The sequence below is a fragment of the Hemiscyllium ocellatum genome, chromosome 2, assembly GCF_020745735.1.
Source record: "Hemiscyllium ocellatum isolate sHemOce1 chromosome 2, sHemOce1.pat.X.cur, whole genome shotgun sequence".
In the NCBI taxonomy this organism is placed as follows: Eukaryota; Metazoa; Chordata; class Chondrichthyes; order Orectolobiformes; family Hemiscylliidae; genus Hemiscyllium; species Hemiscyllium ocellatum.
The window spans coordinates 128064206-128089344 of NC_083402.1; the positions used below are offsets into that span (position 1 = coordinate 128064206).

At 40.9% G+C, this 25139-nt stretch overlaps 1 protein-coding gene across 1 annotated transcript in view; it reads left to right on the forward strand.

The window, feature by feature from the left end:
- The window catches only part of LOC132825016 (ADAMTS-like protein 1), a 280127-nt gene that overhangs the window by 126458 nt on the left and 128530 nt on the right, over positions 1-25139 (forward strand). Inside the window, exons 12-13 of the mRNA XM_060840015.1 lie at positions 3262-3409; positions 8547-8631. Coding sequence (XP_060695998.1) covers positions 3262-3409; positions 8547-8631 — 233 coding nt within the window. The remainder of the gene's footprint in view (positions 1-3261; positions 3410-8546; positions 8632-25139) is intronic.

Sequence of the window (25139 nt, forward strand, 5' to 3'; positions counted from 1 at the left end):
GTTCAATTCCAGCCTCAGGTGACTGTCTGTGTGGAGTTTGCACATTCCCCCTGTGCCTGCATGGGTTTCCTCCGGGTGCTCCGATTTCCTCAGATGAGCACCAGGGGTGTTCTGTCCCTACAATCCACCGTCCCATCCTGGCACATTCCCCTGCCACTGCAGGAACTGTAAAACCTGCGCCCTCACCTCTATCTAAGGCCCTAAAGGAGCCTTCCACATCCATCAAAGTTTTACCTGCCCATCTACTAATATCATTCATTGTATCCGTTGCTCCCGATACGGTCTCCTCTACATTGGGGAGACTGGGCGCCTCCTAGCAGAGCACTTTAGGGAACATCTCCGGGACACCCGCACCAATTAACCACACCGCCCGCTGGCCCAACATTTCAACTCCCCCTCCCATTCTGCCGAGGACATGGAGGTCCTGGGCCTCCTTCACCGCCGCTCCTTCACCACCAGACGCCTGGAGGAAGAACACCTCATCTTCCGCCTCAGAGCACTTCAACCCCAGGGCATCAATGTGGACTTCAACAGTTTCCTCATTTCTCCTTCCCCCACCTCACCCTAGTTCCAAACTTCCAGCTCAGCCACTGTCCCCATGACTTGTCCGGACTTGTTCTACCTGCCTAGCTCCTTTTCCACCTATCCACTCCACCCTCTCCTCCCTGACCTATCACCTTCATCTCCTCCCCCACTCACCCATTGTACTCTATGCTACTTTCTCCCTACCCCCACCCTCCTCTAGCTTATCTCTCCACGCTTCAGGCTCACTGCCTTTATTCCTGATGAAGGGCTTTTTCCCGAAACGTCGATTTCGCTGCTCCTTGGACGCTGCCTGAACTGCTGTGCTCTTCCAGCACCACTAATCCAGAATCTGGTTTCCATCATTTGCAGTCATTGTTTTTAACTCTGGGAAATTAATAATACAGGAGTTGGCTGTACAAGAGATTGGTAAGACCACATTTGGAGTACTAGACAGTTGAGTTCTAAAGAGTTTCATTTCCCTGCACCATCGGAGGCTGAGGGGTGACCTTATAGAGGGTTACAAAATCATGAGGGGCATTGATAGGCTGAATAGTCAAAGTATTTACACTCCAGGGTAAGGGAGTCGAAAACTTGAGGGCATAGGTTTCAGGTGAGTAAAGAAAGATTTAAAAGGGATCTGAGCAGCAACGTTTTCACACAGGGTGATGCATATATGACCAATCTGGTAGAGGCAAGTAAAATTACAACATCTAAAAAGCAGTTGGACGGATACATGGATCAGAAAGGTTTAGAAAGAAATGTGCCAAACACAGGAAAATGGGACTAGTTCAGTTTAGGAAACCTGTTTGACATGGATGAGTTCAACTGAAGGGGCTGTTTTGGTACTGTATGACTGCTGCTTAATATTTATACAGGCAATAATTTCATATGGTTTATTCTTTTAACAGCCTTAGCATCTTATTTTGCTGACTTTTCAATACTTTCTCATACTCCTGGGCATTTCTGTTCATGCCCATGTTTACCATCTGTTCAGCTGATCTTTGTATGCACAATAATTGCAATTGTGTCAACTTTGAGGAAACAACAATTTAGCATTTGGATTGAATGTGTTTACAAAGTTATTTGTGCTATTATCAAAAGTGGATTTAGTTGAAGAGGTGACAAAGTTGATTGATGAGGGAAGGAATGTAGATGTCATATACATGGACTTTGGTAAGGGTTTGATAAGGTTCCCCATGGTAGGCTGATGAAGAAGGTGAAGTTTCATGTGTCCGGGGTGTTATAGCTAGATGGATAGAGAACTGGTCAGGCAACTGGAGACAGAGAGTAGTAGTGGAAGGGAGCTTCTCAAAATGGAGACCTATGAACAGTGGTGTCCCACAGGGATCCATGCTGGGACCACTGTTGTTTGTGATATACATAAATGATTTGGAGGAAAGTGTAGGTTGCCTCATTGGCACGTTTGCAGATGACACTAAGATTGGTGGAGTAGCAGATAGTGAAGGGGACTGTCAGAGAATACAGCAGAATATAGATCAGTTGGAGAGTTGGGCAGAGAAATGGCAGATGAAGTTCAATCCAGACAAATGTGAAGTGATGCATTTTAGAAGATGCAATTCAAGACCGAACTGTACAGTATATGGAAAAATTCTGGGGAAAGTTGATGTACAGAGGGATCTGGATGTTCAGGTCCATTGTTCCCTGAAGATGGCAATGCAGGTCAGTAGAGCGGTCAAGAAGGCATACAGTATGCTTTTCTTCATCGGGCAGGGTATTGAGTATAAAATTGGCAGATCATGTTACTGTTGTACAAGACTTTGGTTCGGTCACATTTGCAATACTGCATACAGTTCAGGTCGCCACATTACCAAAAGGTTGTGGATGTCTTGGAGAGGGTGCAGAGGAGATTCACCAGGATGTTGCCTGGTATGGACAGTGCTGGCTATGAGGAGAGGTTGAGTAGATTAGAATTATTTTCATTGGAAAGATGAAGGTTGAGAGGGGACCTGATTGAGGCCTACAAAATCATGAGAGTGTGGACAGGGTGGATAGCAAGAAACATTTTCCCAGATTGGAGGACTCGATTCATGAGTTCAAAGTGAGAGGGAAAAAAGTTAGGAGATGCATACATGGAAAGTTCTTCATGCAGAGGTTGGTGGGTGCCTGGAATGCATTGCCAGCAGAGGTGGTTGGGGCAGGAATGATAGCATCATTTAAGATGCATCTAGACGGATACATGAAGATATAAAGTGATACAGATCCATAGAAAATAGGTGGTAGGTTTAGACAGAGAATCTGGTCGGTGCAGGCTTGAAGGGCTGAAGGGCCTGTTCCTGTGCTGCAAGATTCTTTGTTCTTTGTCATATGGTCCTTTGATTTTAGGAAGCTCTCAGTTATGAATGTTGAAATTCCTTTCCTAGCTCATCCTGCCTTTTCATCTACCTTTGGAACTGCAGCATTACTTGAGTCAGTATTCCCTTCCAATGAAAGTCAGACAGTAACATGTAGAATTTATAACTCAGGCTCATACACTATTAAGCCACATAATTTATTGACTATGTAAGACCGTGACATTTTAATAGTATGGCGTACCCTGCTTAATTTATATTTAAGTGCTTTTCTTTGGCAGGAATCATTGAAATAACAATCATACGCATTGACTCATGTCATCTTATTTTGAATACACTCGCTTACTTAATTCACTTTCTGTGTGCACTGTTGATCACTGTGATATGATCACTGATCATGTGTATTTTGTTGTCTCCCTCTCTCTAGTGCACTGTAACATGTGGACAGGGCCTCAGATATAGAGTGGTCCTGTGTATTGACCACAGAGGACTTCATGCAGGCGGCTGTAATGCAAAGACAAAACCACACATCAAGGAAGAATGTATTGTCACTGTACCTTGTTATAAACCAAAAGGTAAAATGGTTGTTTGGTGATAAAGCTGTGTGATTCGACCTGACTCATTAACCAAATTCCTTTGTCTTTAGCTTAGCAAATGCTTTAATAGATTTTAAAGACTGTGTTAATGTCTCCATTAACACTGTGTGCTGAGAAACACTGTACAAAGATGCATAGTGGCCTTACAATAATACTGCATGCCTCAATTGCTTGACTGAAATGTTGAGGTAATGTTATATTTGTTGAACAGTTTATCAGTGTGATTACACATGTGGAGAATTTCCTTGGAGCTGCTCCCATGTAAACAGAGTTTTACCACAATTCCCACAACATTCCAACAGGAGAGAGATTTCGGCCAAAGAGTCAGTTCAAGAAGCTGTGTGTCTCACTTCCACACACTCGTTTATTCCTACAGACATTTGTCTACTTACCTTATATTTTATTGAAAAGAAATCTGCCATAAAACTTGGAATATGATAAAACTGTATTTACAATAATGCTCCATGATTCGAGTATATGTGCCATAAAATATTTATCCAGTGAGTTTTGCATATTGGTAGAGTTCGATTTTAACATCCTGGCCTTAAAGAGATGACCTCAGCTCTGTTAATGTCAGCAGTCAGCCAACTGCCACTTTCACAGAGACTTTCATTGGTTTAAAGACATAACTGGTCAATGGGTCCCCATTCCCTCTAACCAGTGTATCAGTGAGACCACATCTGCTATCTGACCGGTGGTAAAAGTAATTTTGTCCCCTTTCTGGCCAATGGTCAATGTAACTCTGTCTGCTCTCTGGCCATTGATCAGTGTGGCTTTGGCTCCTCTCTGACCACCTTTATTGATGGTGATGCCAAAAGCCTCAAATGAGAAATTGTTTTGCGCAGCCAAAAACCTGAATTCACTGAGTGGTTTTGGGACACCAATTTGAAGCCTGAACCTTGCTTCAATATTGCTTAGGAATGAGCTAACTGCAGCCCAACCATTGGGGTTCAGACAGTGAGTTTATATATTGCCTCCAGTATAGAAGCATTTCACAATAGATGAAAAAAATGTACATTGTGACCTGTCATTGGTGATCTCATTCCTGAATTTCTGATGACTACAATCTCAGTGCTAGATCAAAATCATAAAATTCACCCTGAGAACTAAGATTATTTTCCTATCCATTTATGTCCATTTGTCATTCATTTTGTATTAAGTAAGATATTTCCAAATTGGTCCCTGCAGACTTTTGGGATCAATCTACCATGGAAATTTTTTGATCTTAGAGTACTCTGAATAGAATGTGAATGGAAAAACTATTACTTATTCTAAAGTAGAAGCTACATTTTTGTTTTTCTATTAAGTTGTTCCAAAAGTTATTTTTTAAAAAATGCAATTATAGCATCATGCTGTGTAATTTGGAAATTCACCTAAATGAGTTAAACTGTGTCTGGAATCCATTGTTGTTAGCAAATATTTTGAGACGGCAAATAACATTGAAAAATAGAACTGATAGAAATAAATGGTTAATGTAGCAATGTACAAACTTATATTTCAGGGTATAGGCGATAATGTAGGATAGACCCCACCAATCACCTTCCCACACTTATCACACCTATCCTCACATCCTATAGCAAATTAGATTTGAAACATTTTCCTCTGTTTTCTTTCAGGTTTCCCAATCACACATTCACATCACACAAGGGTCAAGAACATGAACTGTCTCTATTGGAGCTTTAATTTATACATGAGAAGGTGTCTGGGAGCTACTTAGGGTTACTTGACTCCTCAGATATCCAAACCAAGCAGTGACTGGGCTCTTGCTGAGTGTTAGCAGTGTCACAATGTACGGTGCTATGAATTCTGTCGAAAGTATTCACATACAAGGAGAAATTCAAACATCCATTGATTAACTGAAAGAAATATGCCACAAATACATTTTCGGACCATAAGATCATAAGACATAGGAGCAGAAGTTAGGTCATTCAGCCCATCGCATCTGCTCCATCATTAAACAAATAACAAACTTTATGTTTGTATGAAATAAATAAAGAAGTAATAATAACTGCCCTTTTCTGAATTTGTCAAAACTCAAAAGTATAAATCCAATACCCTTTTGATTAGACTTACAGTGTGGAAACAGGCCCTTCGGCCCAACAAGTCCACACCGACCCGCCGAAGCGCAACCCACCCATACCCCTACATTTACCCCTTACCTAACACTACGGGCAATTTAGCTTGGCCAATTCACCTGACCCGCACATCTTTGGACTGTGGGAGGAAACCGGAGCACCCGGAGGAAACCCACGCAGACACTGGGAGAATGTGCAAACTCCACACAGTCAGTCGCCTGAGTCGGGAATTGAACCCAGGTCAATTTTGCTTTCTAATTCCACCCAAAAGTTGCCTTAAACTTTGGTATCTACAAAATTCTCTCACTTGTGGTTAAGCAATTGTACTATGGCCCTGAAATCCATGATAATTTCTCAGTAACCCTATTATTTTTGGAGGTGTGAGATTTCATATAGATCTTTCCATTAGCTTTCAGCTAAGCAACTCTCCAATTTTCTTTCAAAATTCCACAGCTTTGGACAACTAAGCATAAAGTTGGGCCTCACTGCATTTGTGCTTAGTGTTTTAACTGTTAGGAAAACCACTGCTTCCTAATAAGGACTACTTTTTTTGACAGGCTCTATCCAGGTTTTTTTTCCCTCAGTCAGCTTCTGATCGACTCCATCTTGTTCTCTGTGAGTTCCCACACTGAAGCTGATCCGTTTACTTTCTGTGAGCAAAGACACCGATAAATTTAAGAAACAAAACCTCGCCACTCACCTTTAGCCCCTCTCCATGGTAATTTGGCATATTTGTGGGTGTTCCAATTAAAAATAGAAACTAATTATCTTTTAACTTTTAAGAAAACTTTTAATTTTTGTGATCGATGTGAACAGTTTATCTCTCTTATTGGTTTGAGACAAATTTCTCTTCTTCAAACTTTATAAACTAAGCTCCACTTCCTAGAATCAGTGTTATCTTTTATTTCCATATTCTCTTGAATGTCTTCATATCCATCCAAAAGAGTTATACCCAGGTTGGACATAATATTCCATTTGAGATTGAACAAATATTTTATGTAGGTTTGCTATAACTTGCTTGCTTTTATACTCTTCATATCAGTGAAGATTAGGATGCTGTGTACTTCATTAACTGCTCTCTCAACCTATTTTTCAATGATTTGGGTACATATACATCCACCTGCTCCAGCACCCCTTTAGAATTGTAGTCTTTATTTTATGTTGAATGTTTGTCCCACCAAAATGAATCACTTCACATTTAGCCGCCTTAAATTTGACTTGACGTTTGTCTGCCCGTTCCGTCAACCTGTCTCAATCTACACCATCATCCTTTTGGCTCATAATACTTCCAAGTTGAAATGTCCTGTTCACAAATGTCTATGTAATAAGTATATATCAGCAGCTGCAAAGGTCTGAACACTGTGTTAATCAGTCATTTTGTAATGACAAATGCAGTGGAATCCAACTTGCTTTTTATGCAACCAACTGATGGAAAGTATGGCAACCCATTACATCAGGCAGTGCACAGAAACCAAATGAATCAAAGGCAAAGTGCTGGAAGAACTCAACAGGTCTGGCAGCACCTGGAAAGAGAAAAACACAATTAATGCTTTGAATTCAGTAACCCTTTGTCAAAACGGTTCTTGTGAAGGGTCAGTGGGCTCAATATATTAACTCTGCTTTTCTCCCCAAAGAAGCTCTAGACGTGCTGAGTTTCTCCAGCATTTTCTGTTTTTGTTACAGACCTCCAGTATCTGCAATTCTTTTTATTTTATATTATTGCAGGGAGCCAGTATTGGAGATAAATCTGCCAGTAATGTCTGAAGAGGGTCGGGATATAGTCTGAGGGTGATAGTGGGCCTCCTTGCGGGCTAGAACTCCACAGCAACTAATGTGGCCTCATGATGTGCTTGGCCTCATGCGCCTGCCCCTCCTACCCCTCTATCCCCAACGCCATTCCTCATCCAGACCAGGGGCCCTCAAGCAAGATGCCAATCACCAAATACTCCCTTTCTCTTGGTGACTCCTATAAGGCAGATCAACACTCACTCATTTTAGGTAAAATCCTCAGCGAATTGCCAGTCTAAATGCTGATAGAATGTCAACTGTTGATAAACATACACACACTCTCCAAGAAAACTCTGCTGCTGAGTTTCAAAATTACATTTCAGACTTCAAGGAGGAACTGAGAAGTAAAAGGTGATTTACATTCAACTAGCATTCAATCCTAAGTAACTAGTTTAAACCTGATCAAGTGGTCATTGGGAGATGGCATTATACCAAGTGCTCTCTACTAGTGTGCTGTGCAAGTTCAGCAATACTAGGTAGTTTAATTCTTTATCAGCCCCTTAATAATCCTTTAGGTAGCCATTCCAAGCATGAGCTTTACTACATTGGCTACGTTGACACTGCATGTTCAAACAATGTTTCAGCTCAAAGTTCCATCCTTACTTATCTCAGAAGTTTTTGAAAATCCGTGGAGTTCTGGCCCACAAATTTCTCTAAGCAATGCTTTATTGTCTCAATTGTTGAATGTTGTTATTGAATAAAGTCTTGGTTTGTCTTATTCAATCAATACAAGAGGTGGTTCAAGACTTTAATGGAAAAGGAAGTGATTGAGAGATTTTTGGAGAGAATTTCTGCCTGAATGACATAGGCAAGTGGGGTTAAAGACGAGAGGGAAAAAAAGTCTTGTGTTGGGGAAACAGTGAGGTGAGGGTAGGTGGGAAGATTGTTATTGACCTACAAAGGGGCAAGACAATGAAAGTGTTTAAATAAAGCATTGCCATTGTGAAGTAAATGCACACATACCAAGTTATTTTACCCTACTGCTGAACTTTTGGTTAGTACAGAGATGTAAATACATTTTGAAACATAAGATCTGGCAATCTGCAGCTCATCAAACAATTATGAAATAAAGAACCAACTAGAAGCATAAAAAGACAATGAAAAATAAATTATCTTTGAATATAAATCATCTAATTTTATTATACCAACTGATCTGGTCTAAGGGCTGTCATCTTGTCAAAATGTGTTGCTACTCACTAAAACTGTCTTTCTGAATCCATCAGGTGAATTTGTTGTATTTGTTTGGTTTACAGAGAAACTCCCCGTGGAAGCTAAGTTGCCGTGGTATAAGCAGGCACAAGAGCTGGAGGAATTACTGACTGTTTCTGAAGAACCTTCGTGAGTCTTTTGAAATTTTATATGAATTTTGCAGGAAGCATCAAATTGAATAAGAATGGGGCCCTTAAATTGCATTGAAAATTGCCTGTCACACAGATCATGTAAATATGGTTTAACAAGTATAACCAGACATGCTTCTACAGGAAGCCAGAGTCACATTCCAATTTTCCAGCGCTGGTAGACTATTCATGTTAACCATTTTCTCTTTCTGCAAAGTAGCACACATTACCAATTGGCTGTCTCTCTGAATCAGCCAACTAACAAGAAGTAATAGTCCCATCTGACTTCTTACAGAGCACTGCTGCTGTTTAAATTCCCATTTACTCTCTCTATCCCCCGAGGCTTTGCTGTGACTGTTCAGTGAATGCTGACACACTCCAGAATACCACCTATGTGTCTTGTATTCATGTTAAACCATTCACACAGTGACTGGAATAATGGGATATCTGAATACAGGATATGTGAGACAGACAATCTTACTAACGGTCATTGTAGCATGCTATTAGGGCCAGGTGAGAAGGTTTAAACCCATTCCTCTCTGTTCAGTCTCCTCAGTTGTTCACAATGAAGATTTACGTTCTTTATTTTTGCATGTGGCAACACTTCTCCACAATTAAAAATGGAGTTAATGATGTGTTGCTGTGAGCAGCAAGGTGCCAATCAAAGTTTTCTTGATTCAAAGAGAGTTCAGATTTATCACTTGTTAAACAAGAAAAAAGTAACAATTAACTGGGGTCAGGCATGGCTTCCCTATCGTCACTTGGGCCTGCGTGCATGTATATATTTATTTATTTACTCATGGGATTTGGGGGGGGGGGGAGCGTCACTAGTAGGGCAAGCATATATTGCCCATCCCTAGTTGCTCTTGGTAAGTTGGTGGTGAGCTGCCTTCTTGTATTGCTGGAGTCTGTGTTCTACAGATATTGCCACAATGCCATTAGGTAGGTAGTTCTAAGATTTTGACCCAGTAGTGCTGAAGGAACACAATATATTTCCAAGTCAGGTGCTGAATGGCTTGGAAGGGAACTTGCAGGTGACAGTGTTCCTTTGTGTCTGCTGTTGGTGTCCTTCTTAATGGAAGTATTTATGGATTTGGAAGGTGCTGTCTAAGAATCTTTGATAAATTTCTGGAGTGCATCTTGTAGCTGGTACAAAGTACTGCTACTGAGCATCAGTGGTGGAAGGTGTGGATACTTGTGGATATGGTGCCAATCAAGTGGGTTGTTATTTTCTGGATGGTTTCATGCTTCTTGAGTGTTGTTGGAACTGTACTTGCCGAGGCAAATGGGGAGTATTAAACACAATCCCGACTTCGGCAATTTGGATGGTGAATGAACTTTGAGGAGAGGGTTAAGAGGTGAGTTACTTACTGCAGAATGGCCTCTGACCTGCTCTTGCAGACACTGTATAGTTGCTAGTCCAGTTCAGTTACTGGTCAATAGGAACTCCAACATGTTGATAGTGGGGAATTTTGTGATGGTAAAGCTATTGAATATTAAGGGTCAATAGTAGATTATCCCTTACTGGTGATGTGATTGTCTGGCATTTGTGTAGTGGAAATATTGCTTTGCCTCTTTTCAGCCAAAACATGGATATTGTTCAGGTCTGGCTGCATTTTGACATGAGCAATCATGGTGCTGAACACTAGGCAATCACCAGTGAGCATCCCCAGTTCTGATCTTATGATGGAGGGAAAGTTGTTAATGAAGCAGCTGAAGATGTTTGGGCCTAAGACACTATCCTGTGGAGCTACAGAGGTGCTTGCGACAGTGCTGGTGTCTCTACCTTTGGACCAGAAGCCCAGATTAAGTTCCCACCTGCTGAAGAGGTGTGTCGTAACATGACAGAAAGATTGATTTAAAAATATATCCCCAAGCAACTCTCAGAGGCGCTTTTGTGGTACAATGATAGTATCTGTACCCCTGAGCTAGGAGGCTTGACACCAAGCGCCATCTACTTCAGAGGTGTGTATAAGTATCTCTGGACTGGTTGATTAGAATGTGCTTACCCTGAGGACCTCCTGCTGAGATGACAGACTTGCTCCAACCACAGCCATCTTCAAAAAAACCGAAAGAACTACGGATGCTGTAAATCAGCCACAAAAGTTGAAATTGCAGGAAAAGCTCAGCAGCTCTGGCAGCATCTGTGGAGAAAACCAGAGTTAATATTTTGGGTCGAGTGACCCTCACTCAGAATTCTGTGTACTAGGTATGACTCTGACCAGTGAAGAGATTGCTCCCTGATTCCCATTGATGCAAGTTTTACTAGGGCGTTTTGATGCTATACCTTGACAAATACAACATCAATGTCAAGGGTTGTCACTCTCTCTTGCCTCTAGAATTATTTTGTTCTTGTATGATTCATGGATGTATTGAAGTCAGGAGCAAAGTGGCCCTGGCAGAACCCAACCCTGGGCATCAGTGAGCAGGTTATTCAAGCAGCACCTACTCAGCATAGCACTGTTGATAACATCTTCCATCATTTTACTGATGATCAAGAGTAGACTAATGGGGCAGTAATTGGCTGGGTTGGATTTGTCCTGCTTTTTGTGTACAAGATGTACCTGGGCAATTTTCCACATCATTGGGTAACTGTCAGTGTTGTAACTTAACTGGAATAGCTTGACTGTATGTATGGCAAGTTCTGGAGCACAGGTTGTCAAAGCCCACAGCCTTTGCAGCATCCAGTGCTTCAGCTGTTCCTTGATATCATGTGGAATGAATGAAATTGGCTGAAGACTGATGTGTATGATACTGAGGATCTCTGAAAGAGGCTAAGATGGATCAGCTACTCATCAGTGCTAAGACTTCAGCCTTATCCTTGATGGGGATGGGGATATTTTAGATTAGATTACTTACAGTGTGGAAACAGGCCCTTCGGTCCAACAAGTCCACACCGACCCGCCGAAGCGCAACCCACCCATACCCCTACATTTACCCCTTACCTAACACTACGGGCAATTTATCATGGCCAATTCACCTGACTCGCACATCTTTGGACTGTGGGAGGAAACCGGAGTACCTGGAGGAAACCCACGCAAACACGGGGAGAATGTGCAAACTCCACACAGTCAGTCCCTGAGGCAGGAATTGAACCCGGGTCACTGGCGCTGTGAGGCAGCAGTGCTAACCACTGTGCCACCGTGCCGCCCACTCTTGTGGAGACTCTTCCAATGAGTTCCAAGTTTTCACCCATTCATGACTACAGAGCTTAAATCTGATCCATTGGCTGTAGATTTGTTTAATTCTGTCTCATTTGCTGCGTATGCTACTTAGCATGTGCATAGACCTGTTTTGCAGCTTCACCAGGTTGACACCTCATTTTTAAATATTCCTCGTGCTGCTCCTAGCATGTTCTCCTGCACTCTTCATCGAAACTTATGCAAGTACAAACCTAAAGGGTGATTATCCAATTGAAAGGAAATAAAAAAATAGCGTGCATGCAGTTCTTTGGGTGTTTTTGAGGTGTATGTATTCTTAAGCTGCAACCTTTATTGGACAGGCTGTAATTTATTTTGGTTATGGTAAGTCACTAAGAATGTTGCCATTATTGAATAGATCAGTTTTGGATGTGCATTTGCAGCAGAAACATCAAGCTTGTAACCATGGCTTCATACGAGATGGGAAATTTTAACATGATAAAACTGTCTCTTAGCCCACAATGTTGACAGTCCATTTTTGTAAATAGTTTTGGTAGTCCATTTTCAAGTATCCCCCTGTGTAGATAGATAAGGTTTCCATCCTTCTCTTAGCATAACCAGTTTCAGATTTAAGTCTTTGTTCCTGCAATAAGTGTAGTGAAAATTTCTTGTCCACAAAAGGTTTGTAAATCTTATTGTGAACTGAACATTTCAGATAATGATTTTCAACGTCCGTTTAATAACATTTTGGATAGACTTTTCCAAGTGTGAACATCAGTCATGATATTGAGAAATTCCACTGGAAATTCCTGAGAGATTAGCTATTTTCATGTCAGGTGACTTCTGCCATTTTGAATTGTCACAGCCCATTATTAACTGTATTTCTCTAAATCATTGCTTTTAGATTAGTCATTGAGATTTGAAATATCATCATAACCAGCTCAATACAGGTGTGGACAGCCTCTCTGAGCTGGCCAGTGTTCCAGGCACAGCTCTGTCATATGACTCTCGTTATGCTGTATTTGGGTAAACATTATAGTGCGTTATGAAAGTAGTCCAAGCCCTCAGGCAAGGAAAGCCTGGCCCACTTCCAGAGCTGTGCTACCTATCAGCCACACATTTCAAGCAGATGTCTCGTGGTAGATCACCAGTTGTGGGCCATTGCGATATTGTGGACAGGGCAGGGAGCCTGTAAGTGGTAGAGGAAGATGATGATCTACTGGCAATGTCACTGTACTCCTATTTTTAAAATCCAGTTTTATGTTATGGGGTCAAGAATTCAAGACCCATGCTGGCAACTACAATTTAAAATTAGTCAATCAGTAAATCTGGATTTGAAAGCTGGTTTCGGTGATGGTGACCATGACAACTATTATTGTGTAAACCCCTCTGGTTCACCAATGTCTTTCAGGAAAGGACATCTTATTTGCTGTGACCTAGGTGACTCCAGACCCACAGTAATGTGGCTGAATTTTACCAGGTCTTTGAAAGTTCCAATCAGGCCCCTTGGCTCAAGGGCACATATTGATGAACTACAAATGCTAGTGTTGCCAGCAATGCTTGCATTCCATGAAGGAATAATGGAAAACGAGGGTGGACCTGAGGGTAGAGTGGGTTGTTGATCTGTGTAGCAGCAGATGTAAAGGGCAGTGTTTGGATTTTTTAAGAGGCATACTTTAAGTTTACCTCGAAAGCTGATTGGGGGCAGATGTTCGCAGGTAAAGGGACGGCTGGAAAATGGGAAGCCTTCAGAAATGAGATAATGAGAATCCAGAGAAAGTATATTCTTTTCATGGTGAAAGGAAAGGCTGGTAGGTATAGGGAATGCTGGAGGACGAAAGAAACTGAGGTTTTGGTAAAGAAAAAGAAGGAACCATATGTAAGGTATAGACAGGATAGATCGAGTGAATCCTTAGAAGAGTATAAAGGCAGTAGGAGTATACTTAAAAGGGAAATCAGGAGGGCAAAAAGGGGACATGAAATAGCTTTGGCAAATAGAATTAAGGAGAATCCAAAGGGTTTTTACAAATACATTAAGGACAAAAGGCAACTCGGGATAGAATAGGGCCCCTCAGAGATCAACAAGGCAGCCTTTGTGTGGAGCTGCAGAAAATGGAGGGATAATAAATGAGTATTTTGCATCAGTATTTACTGTGGAAAAGAGTATGGAAGATATAGAATGTAGAGAAATAGATGGTGACACCTTGCAAAATATCCATATTACAGAGGAGGAAGTGCTGGAAGTCTTGAAACACATAAAGGTGGATAAATCCCCAGGACCTGATCAGGTGTACTCTAGAACTCTGTAGGAAGCTAGAGAAGTGATTGCTGGGCCTCTTACTGAGATATTTGCATCATCAATGGTCACAGGTGAGGTGCCAGAAGACTGGAGGTTGGCTAACATGGTGCCACTGTTTAAGAAGGGTGGTAAGGACTAGCCAGGGAGCTATAGACCAGTGAGCCTGACGTTGATGCTAGGCAAGTTGTTGGAAGAAATCCTGAGGGACAGGATGTACATGTATTTGGAAAGGCAAGGACTGATTAGGGATAGTCAACATGGCTTTGTGCATGGGAAATCATGTCTCACAAACTTGATTGAGTTTGTTGAAGAAGTAACAAAGAGGATTGATGAGGGCAGAGTGGTAGATGTGATCTATATGGACTTCAGTAAGGCATTTGACAAGGTTCCCCATGGGAGACTGGTTAGCAAGGTTAGATCTCACAGAATACATGGGGAACTAGCCATTTGGATACAGAATTAGCTCAAAGGTAGAAGACAGAACGTGGTGGTGGAGGAGGGTTGTTTTTCAGACAGGAGCCTGTGACAAGTGGAGTGCCACAAGGATTGGTGCTGGGCCCTCTACTTTTTGTCATTTACATAAATGATTTGCATGCGAGCATAAGAGTTACAGTTAGTAAGTTTGCAGATGACACTAAAATTGGAGGTGTAGTGGACAGCATAGAAGGTTACTTCAGTTTACAACAGGATCTTGACCAGATGGGCCAATGGGCTGTGAAGTGGCAGATGGAATTTAATTCTGATAAATGTGAGGTGCTGCATTTTGGGTAAGCAAATCTTAGCAGGACTTATACACTTAATGGTAAGGTCCTAGGGATATTGCTGAACAAGGAGACCATGGAGTGCAGATTCATAGCTCCTTAAAAGTGGAATCACAGGGAGGTAGGGTAGTGAAGAAGGCATTTGGTATGCTTTCTTTTATTGGTCAGAGTATCGAGTACAGGAATTGGGAGGTCATGTTGCAGCTGTACAGGACATTGGTTAGGCCACTGTTGGAATATTGCTTGCAATTCTGGTCTCCTTCCTATCGGAAAGATGTTGTGAAACTTGAAAAGGATCAGAAAATATTTACAAGGATGTTGCCAGGGTAGGAGGATTTGAACTATAGGGAGAGGCTGAACAGGCTGGGGCTGTTTTCCCTGGAGTGTCGGAGGCTGAGGGGTGACCTTGTAGTGGTTTACAAAATTATGAGAGGCATGGATAGGATAAATAGACAAAGTCTTTTCCCTGGGGTCGGGGAGTCCAGAACAAGAGGGCATAGGTTTAGGGTGAGAGGAGAAAGATATAAAAGAGACCTGAGGGGCAACTTTTCACATGCAGGGTGGTACGTGTATGGAATGAGCTGCCAGATGAAGTGGTGGAGGCTGCTACAATTGCAACATTTAAAAGGCATTTGGATAGGTATATGAATAGGAAGGGTTTGGAGGGATATGGGCCGCGTGCTGGCAGGTGGGACTAGATTGGGTTGGATATGTGGTCGGCATGGATGGGTTGGACCGAAGGGTCTGTTTCCATGATGTACATCTCTATGACTCTAAGTTGCATGTTAGTAGTCTTTTTTGCCAAATATTTAAAAAAAACAGTTTGTTTCAAAATGATAGTCATTTTTCTTTTCATGACGGAAAGTGGTGTGAATTGACTTTGTTCTGAATGTTAGTCGGTCAGACAAATTATTCACCTTGCTGCTTTCATTGGGGTGTTACACATTTGTGACAGCTAGTGGAATATTGGAGCTCAATTATCTGTGCATTGTAGTTGAGTCACAGTAGTGATTGGAGAGAAAGCTCAATGGAATCAGGTGGCACAACAGTAATCAATTCAAACTCCATCTCACACCATTTCTCACACCAATAAGAGAAGTAGAAATCTCCTCAAAAAAAAGTGTGTTAACAGCAGATGGTGCAATTTAACCTCTTGTGTTGCTTAAGGCAGCAACATAAAGATAGCTACTGTGTTACTCTGTCCAGCTGCTGCCTCCAATTATACCTTTTGAAATAATGAGGCTGTATTTATTCCTGCACTGAACAGGAACAGGCATTATTTAGTCTGTTCGCACAACCAGCACTCTACACCAATCTGTAAAATCCTATCCACATATTCAATGTCCAGTAGTAAAACACCCAGGATTAAATTTCCTTTTTCATAATTCCTGTCCACAAAACAATTTTCACCGGTTTGGTAATTAGCAAAGCCAGCTTTTCACATTTACCTTTATTAAAAAAATTGGGGAAAAAAATCAAAACATTCTGTTTAAAGATTGATAATAGGTTTATTGAACCTGACAGATGAAAAGGCAATTTTACACTGGACAGAAATTCCTATATTGAAATGTTTGGAGTGTCCAGATCATTTTAGAGAGGTCAGGTCATGAAAAACGTCTTGCTCCCCAGATTGTTCAGTGAGAATTAAATTGAGCTGATTCAAGTCTGGAGAATGTACATGGTTTTCTTTTTAATAAATTTCATCCATATTGAGATGAGATGATCAATGTATTCCATCCTAAGAGACTACTGAATAAGGCAGGCTGAACATATGTGCAGGTTCAGTGTAGAAAAATCTTAAATCATTTTTTCATAAATCTGTTGCCAACCTTGTTAAAGCCTACTGCTTCGGTGCATTTTTACTGATTTCCCATCCCATGGACACGGAATGTTACTGTTATGTGCCACAGAACAATTTATTAAATATATAAAGACAAGGCAATAGTTATGTTGGATCATGAGTCCCTGCTTCAGGCTGTTGTAAGATTCCTGTCTCCCAAATGGATTTATGGAGGAAATGTATGAAATGTCAATTCCCATGAAGGTTAAAAAAACACACCATACATTTTTTCTTATCATAGATTTTCTACATTGACATTGGTGTATTAGATTGAGGAGAAACTTTTGCCAGAAATTTTCTGGCATTCACATATCTAAAGATAACTCCGTTTTGTTCAATACAGGAGGTAATAGCAATAATAACTTTCTAAACATCCTGCTTTTAATAAACAAATGCAATCGTAACTCCACTGTCAAATTATGCCATCCTTCTCATCTCATTGTGTTATAAACTTAAATTTGGTACAAGATGCTGTTTTACCAGAAACGTCTACAAGTCTCAAAAGCAGAACTATGAGGGAGCCACAAAGTTATACAGAAAATCTAAAGACAATTAGAGTAGCAACTTCATTATCAGTACAGGGAATGATGTGTGACAAACAGTACCACCCTTTAGACTTTGCTGAGGAGTAGAAATTCAAGCTGGAGAAATTCTGAAGGCTTTGAAGGCCCGTTTTGTACCATTTTATGCTATTTCTCAACAATGTGTATTCAAGCATTGGAACTCAGGAAGAAAAATTTCCAGAAGGGCCAGCAGAAAGACGAGAGATAGAGTATACAATGCAAATATTGCAGAGTCACCCAATAAAAGAAAAGGAAATGCGTCCTTTTAATCCTTTAACTGAAAGAAGCTGAATCATTTGGCATGCAAGTGTTTTACTGGAAAGAAGCAGGTTAATGAGATGATTTCAGATGATGATTTGGAAAAATCACTCTATATCATAGAACTGGTTGCCATTGTGGTAAGACAAAGTGATAAATAATGTATGACCTTTAGAATTATAACTGCAGAAGGAGAGAATCAAATGAATGTGAAATGTCAGATGGACAATGCTGCTATATAAAACATCATAATAAGTATGAACTACCTTGCCTAAATTGTCATCCGGGTCCTCTATGCAAATTCACTTCACAGGAATTGAAGTATACAATTCCAGCGGTATTGAGGCATAGAACAGTGGCAATTTTCACTCGCATCAAATAAATAGTGATGTCAATGCCAGTGCTTAGCCACTATAAAATTGATGTTAGTGAGACAAGACATTGAAGGAACTCTTATGCAGCAAAGTCAATTAGTTGTTTTTTTGTATGTACAGCATGAACACACTGAGCCACACAATACAAAGATTGAGAAGGAGAGTCTGGATATTTTTTTTATCATGAGAATGTTGGGCTGTACTTATTTGAGAGAAACAGAATGATGGTAGAGTCTATGCACAAGGTACCTCAAATTATTTTTACCTGATCCAGCACATCTGCAAAGAGTGTCATTTCACTTGTAGAAATATATCATTTGGAAGTGATGTACAAGCGAGGGAAGCAGAAGGTCATCACCAAAATGCTGTTGAGAGCCATATTCCCGATGGAGGAAGTTAGAATGCTGATACAGATTGTGAAATCTTCAGATTCAAGGTTGCCTGGAAGTAATCAATCCTGTAGAAATATTGAATCTGACAACAAGTGTTATGCCCAGATCATGCAAACAAATTAATACAATGTTATGCTACAGGAAGTAGTGATGAAAGGATGACCACACCCATCAATGACACACTGTTGATGCAGGACAGTATTGGACATAAAGACATGAAATTATTGACAAAGGTTATTGTATTAAGGAACTGTAGATTCACTATGTTGAAGGAGATAAGAAAGGAGGTGCTGGAGTGTATCCATTGCAAACAGTCAAGGAAACGAATCCTGTTTAAGGAAATAAGCAAAATGCTCTACTGATCAAGGATGATCAATTATTTCATTCAGTGCAAGACAGTGCAATGCATATAAAGTGAAGCAACCTAAAGAGCCTCTTCTGACACATCATCCCAGACAGATCATGGATGAAGAAGATCTCTTCACAGGATTAATGACCTCATCTCAAATAACCACAAAGAATTGGAGCAGCTGAAGTTATTGGCTATCAGTGGATAGTAAATGCATGAAAGCGTATTTTAGACATTGTGAGAAGTGACAATGAAATTCATTTGTGAAGGATTCAGGTGTTCCATAAATGATTGGGCAATTTAGCACCACACATCATCTCCACAGTAGCCCCAGTTAAATAGAAAGGCTGAGGCAAGAGTGGACATCACCAAAGGATTGTTATGACCAGGTAAGAAGGAGTGAACAGATTCCCCTCATTGTCCCACATTGGTTTAGTTATAATGAAGTGTGAGGGTTTTAAAAGGATGACCTGCTATCAATTCAGTATGTGCTGAACTATGAGTAACTCAGTGTATGGAAATAAGCAAAGTTCTGTAAGCTAGATAAGCAAATAGTTACTTTTATTTTTAAAACTCACTCAGGTAAAGATGTGGAAAATGACAAAAGGTAAACAATTGACCTGACTTCTGTGACCTACATAAGCAGACAAAAATACAAGTTGCAATGTAACATAAGGGCGGCACGGTGGCACAGTGGTTAGCACTGCCGCCTCACAGTGCCAGGGACCTGGGTTCAATTCCCGCCTCAGGCGACTGACTGTGTGGAGTTTGCACGTTCTCCCCGTGTCTGCGTGGGTTTCCTCCGGGTGCTCCGGTTTCCTCCCACAGTCACAAAGATGTGCGGGTCAGGTGAATTGGCCATGCTAAATTGCCCGTAGTGTTAGGTAAGGGGTATATGTATGGGTGGGTTGCGCTTCGGCGGGTCGGTGTGGACTTGTTGGGCCGAAGGGCCTGTTTCCACACTGTAAGTAATCTAATCTAATAAGATAGTACCTCTGGTTGCATTCACAGATGCCCAATCCTCAACAATTTGATTCATTCCATGTGATATCAAGAAATAGCTGATGGCACTGGATACTGCAAAGGCAAGGGGCCCTGACAGTGTTCCAGCAATAGTTCTCAGCATTTGTGCCCCAGATGCTCTGTTTACCCACTGAAGCTGAAATTATATCAGATTGGATGGACCTTATTACAGCCTTTAGCATTAACCCTTTCAGAGCTATTATCCAGCAGAAACCTTTTGTTCCATATTCATTTTATTATGAGAGAAATGTAAATGGAAGTTTTGTTTATTCCATATTAATGAGTTATGAGAATGTGAAACACTCGTTATCTGACAAGTGTTGAAAAATGCTCTGATTGTTTTGGAGAAATCCTTGATAATAGTGTTAAAGTCTCCACAATTATTTAGCTAGGTCCCTTTGTAAACCACTTTGGAACCTCCAAGAGACTTGACAGGCTTGATTTTGTGAAAAAAAAGGGTCTGGCTTTTTATTAGATTTCATAATGTCCTTTTGGAAATAGTTTATTGTGTGAAACTAACTGATGAAATTAAAACGTACTATTCAATAAAGCATATCTCCATGGCAGGATAATAAAAATAATTGATTAGATCCAACACAGATGTGTTCAAGGCACACTGACAGTGAAAAGAATACTCATTGAAGGTCTGGAAAGGAGTCTAGTAAGCAGTTAGTGTCATGCTGCGTTCAAGGTACCTAGAGTCATAGAGATATACAGCGTGGAAACAAACCATTCAGTCCAACTCATCCATGTTGACCAGATATCCTAAATTAATTTAGTCCCATTTGCCAGCATTTGGGCCATATCCCTCTGAAATCTTCTTATTCATATTCCCATCCAAATGCTTTTTAAATGTTGTAATTTTACCAGCCTCCATTATTTCCTCTGGCAGCTCATTCCATACACCAACCTCTGTGTGAAAAAGTTGACTCTTAGGTTCCTTTTAAATCTTTCCTCTCTCACCTTAAACCTATGCCCTCTAGTTTTGGACTCCCCTATTCAAGGCTAAGACCTTGGCTGTTCACACATTCCTGATGAAAGGCTTATGCCCAAAATGTTGACTCTCCTGCTCCTCGGATGCTGCTCGACCTTTGCTTTTCGAGTGCCACACTTTTCAACTCTAATCTTCAGCACCTGCAGTCCTTACTTTCTTCCAGCCCTTCATGATTTTATAAACCTCTATAAGGTCACCCCTCATCCTCCAATGCTTCAGGGAAAATAACCCCAGCCTATCCAGCTTCTCCCTATAGCTCAAACCCTCCAATCCTGGCAACATCCTGTAACACTTGTTTTGAATCTTTCAAAGTTTCACGACATGTTTCCTATAGCAGGGAGACCAGAATTACATACAGTATTCCAAAATTGGCCTATCCAATGTCCTGCACAGCCCCAACATGACCTCGTAACTCCTATACTCAATGCACTGACCAATAAAGCCCAACATATCAAACCCCTTCTTCACTATCCTGTTTACCTGTGATTGCACTTTCAAGGAACTATAAATCTGCACTCCAAGGTCTCTTTGTTCAGCAACCGTCCCTAGGACCTTACCATTAAATGTATAAGGCCTACCTTGATTAGCCTTTCCAAAATGCAGCACTTCACATTTATCTAAATTAAACTTCATCTGCCACTCCTCAGCCCATTGGCCCATCTAATCAAAATCCCATTGTACTCCATGATAACCTTCTTCACTGTCCACTACACCTCCAATTTTGGTGTCATCTGCAAACTTACTAACTATACCTCCTATGTTCACATCTAAATAATTTACATAAATGGTAAAAAGCAGTGGACCGAGCACCAATCCTTGGGGCACACCATTGGTCACAGTCCTGCAGTCTGAAAAGCAACCCTCCTCCACTATCCTCTGTCTCCTATGTTTGAGATAGTTCCGTATCCAAATGGCTAGTTCTCCCTGTATAGCATGTGATCTAACCTCATTACCCAGTCTACCCTGTGGGGACCTTGTCGAGTGCCTTACTGAAGTCCATATATCTTCAATTGCTAAAAAGAAAATTACTGAAGCCAGTCACTGAAACAGGAAGAAGTGACAAAATCAAAACAAGATGAGAGAAAACCTTTGATAAAGCAGCCAAATCATGATCAGAGTTGAATATTGGTGAAGCCAATCAGAATTCAAGCACACAAGGTTGTTGACAAAAGTCAGTCCATTTGGCAATTTGGTACATGAGTGGTCATCAGATCATTGAAGTTACAGCAAAGAGAATGGTCTTTCAAGTCTATGCCAGTCAAAAACAAGCACCCAACTATTCTAATGTTGTTTTCCATACCTTGTATGCTCAGGCATTGCAAATGCACATATAATTATTACTTAAATGTTTTGAGGGGTTCTGTCTCTACTACCCTCTGAGTCAGTGAGTTCCAATTCCCACTACTTTAAGGGTGAAAACATTCTCCTCACATACCCTGTAAACCTCCTGCCTTTTATCTTAAGTATAATTGATCCCTCCACCAAGGGGAAAGTCCAGTTTACCCTACCTATGCCCCTGCTCCCACACCCCCCATAATTCTACACATCTCAACTCTGCTCCAAGGAAACCAGCCCCAGCCTATTCAATCTTCCTTCATAACTAAAACTCTGCAGCCCAGGCAACATCCTGGTAGGTCTTCTCTGTAGCCACACCAGTGTCATCACATTCACCCTCTCGTAAGAATGTGGATTCCAGAATTGTACACAGTGCTCTAACTGTGAGCTAACCGGTGTTTTATACAGGGAGCATAACCTCCCTGCTCTTAAACTCAGTGTCTCAGCTAATAAAGGTAATTATCCTATATGCCTTCTAAACCACTTTATCTACCTCTCCTGATACCTTAACAAAGTCTCTCTGATCCTCTGTGCTTCCCAGGATCCTACCATTCATCATGTATTCCCTTGCGTTTCTGTCCTGCCTAAGTGCATCACCACACACTTATTCTAATTGAATTCCATTTGCCACTGATCAGTTTGTCTGTTTCCTTCTGCAATCTAAGGCTGCCTCCTTGCCATTTACCACTCCACCAATTTTTGTATCATCCACAAACTAACTGATCAACCCTCCTACACTGAAGTCTAAATTGTTTAACTATATTACATACGGCAGAGGCTTCAGCAGAACCTCAGCGGGTACAGGCTTCCAGTCACAAACCCATCCCTCAGCTATCATCTCTTGTTCTTGCCACTGCCAGTTCTGGATCTAATTTGTCAACTTTCCTTCCATAGGCTCTAAGCTTCACTATCAGTCTCCCATCTGGGAGTTTATTGAAAGCCTTGCTGAAGTCCAAGTAGACTACATTGAATGAATTGCATCCATTTACAAATTTGTTCACCTTTTTGAAACATTCAATCAAATTGGTCAGACATGACCTCCCCTGAATAAAACAATGCTGACTGTTCTTGAATAATCCATGCCTTTCCATGTGCAGATTAGTTCTGTCTCTCAGAAGTGCTTGTAATAATTTCCCCACCACTGAGGTTAGACTGACTGGTCTATAGTTTCCTATTTTATCCCTGCTCCCTTATTGAATAATGATACCACATTGATTGTCCTCCATTCTTCTGGGACCTGTCCAGTGGCCAGAGAAGAACTGAACATTATCACCAGTGCAAAAACATGGTGTCTCAGTTATTAGCACAGGGCCAGGGACCCGGGTTTAATTCCAGCCTTGGGTGACTATCTATGTGGAGTTTGCACATTGTCCCCGTGCCTGCGTGGGTTTCCTTCGGGTGCCCCCCAGTTTCCTCCCACTATCCAAAGATGTGCAGGTTAGGTGAATTGGCCATGCTAAATTGCCCATAGTGTTCAGGGATGTGTAGGTCAGGTGCATTAGTCAGGGATAAATGTAGGTTAATAGAGTAGGGAAATGGGTCTGGGTGGGGTACTCTTCAGAACATCAGTGTGGACTTGTTGGGCTGAAGGGCCTGTTTCAACATTTTATGGATTCTATGATTCTCGGAAAAAGAGAAATTGCTGGAAAACCTCAACAGGTTTGGCAGCATCTGTGGAGAGAAATCAGAGTTAACATTTCAGGTCCAGTGACCCTTCTTCAAAACTGATGGTAGCTAGGAAGAAGATTTTTTTGCAGAAGATAGAGTTGGGGAAGGGGGTAAGGAGTAAATGATAGGTGGAGATAGAGCCCAAAGAGAAAAAAGAGCAATTAGACAGAGATTAGAGTGGATAACAGTCAGCCTTGGAGAATGAAAGACTGCTAATGGGGATTGTTGGTGGCTAACCATGTGATAACAAGGCCTGGAATGTGGGGTTCGGGGAAAGAACATGGGAGAAGGTGTCTCAAGCCTGAGGATTGTTGAAGTCAATATTGAGTCCTGATGACTGTTGAGTCCCCAAACAGAAAATTAGATCCTGTTCTTTCAGTGCCAGTGCCCCAGCTATTTCCTCCACTGTGTCACTCAATAGCTTGGGATTCATTTCATCTGGAACTGCAAATTTATCAATCTTCTGGTGAAGTTGTCAGCTTTATCAGAAATTATGAACATAAACAAGTAGCTGTATCGTCTTCGCAAAAATATACGGACAACTGGAAAAGTGATACTTCACTGCATACTACTGATGAAGCAGATGTGAGGTCGCCAAGTCCATGAGGTACAGAATGACAATGTTCCCAGAGGTTGGCCGTTGCCCAAAAAGGAAATGGATCAACAACAACAATTACCATGGCAACAACACTTGGCAACATCATTTCCTGGAGAAGGTACATCACTTCAGTAATGAGCAGACTCCAAATAAACAGCCAACAACAATGCACAGGCATGCCATTAGAAGACCTATTTTTTTTTAAAGATTGTGTGTGCAATGTGCATTCATGGATGGATGGAAGTGGAACATAATAGAATAATTACTTTTTCTTCATGAATTCATTTTAATAATTTAGTATGTATTTTGGAGCAACTTTTAATGCAAATGATAATGCATGTTTTGTTGTTTGCTCTCTGAAGAGAAATATATTTATTTGTGAATTGTGACTTACAGTAGCCATGTGATCTCTGATTTCTATTGAGCAACTTGAGGCAGTAATCATTGAAGCCAACATATGGAACATTGTGTGTGCAGTGTGCCAAGTGCAGTATGTGGTATGCTCAGTACAGTGTTTTTGGTATGTATATCTGATGTAGGATGCTCAGAGCAGTGTTACTAGTTGCGGTATGTGTGCAATGCAAGAGGTTTAGATTATAGATATTTATTATTTGCTGATTGGAAACAGACATTGTATTCCTTAATCTATCTGAACCCTTCATGTCACAACAGCATTCAGAAGTCATGTTACTAAACAGGTATCTTTAGAAATAAATTCTATGGTTTAAATTCTTGACTATAAGTGATTTAAGATTTTTGTTCAAATTGTTATAGTTTTGGCAAGAGCAGTGCAATAAATAACACTACGCTTCTGTGCTGTAAGCATTAAACTAACATTTAAATCTGGAAACCATATGTAGGATATTATTAGCTCTTTAATGAAAAGAAATTGAAATGTATTCTCAGATATCCATA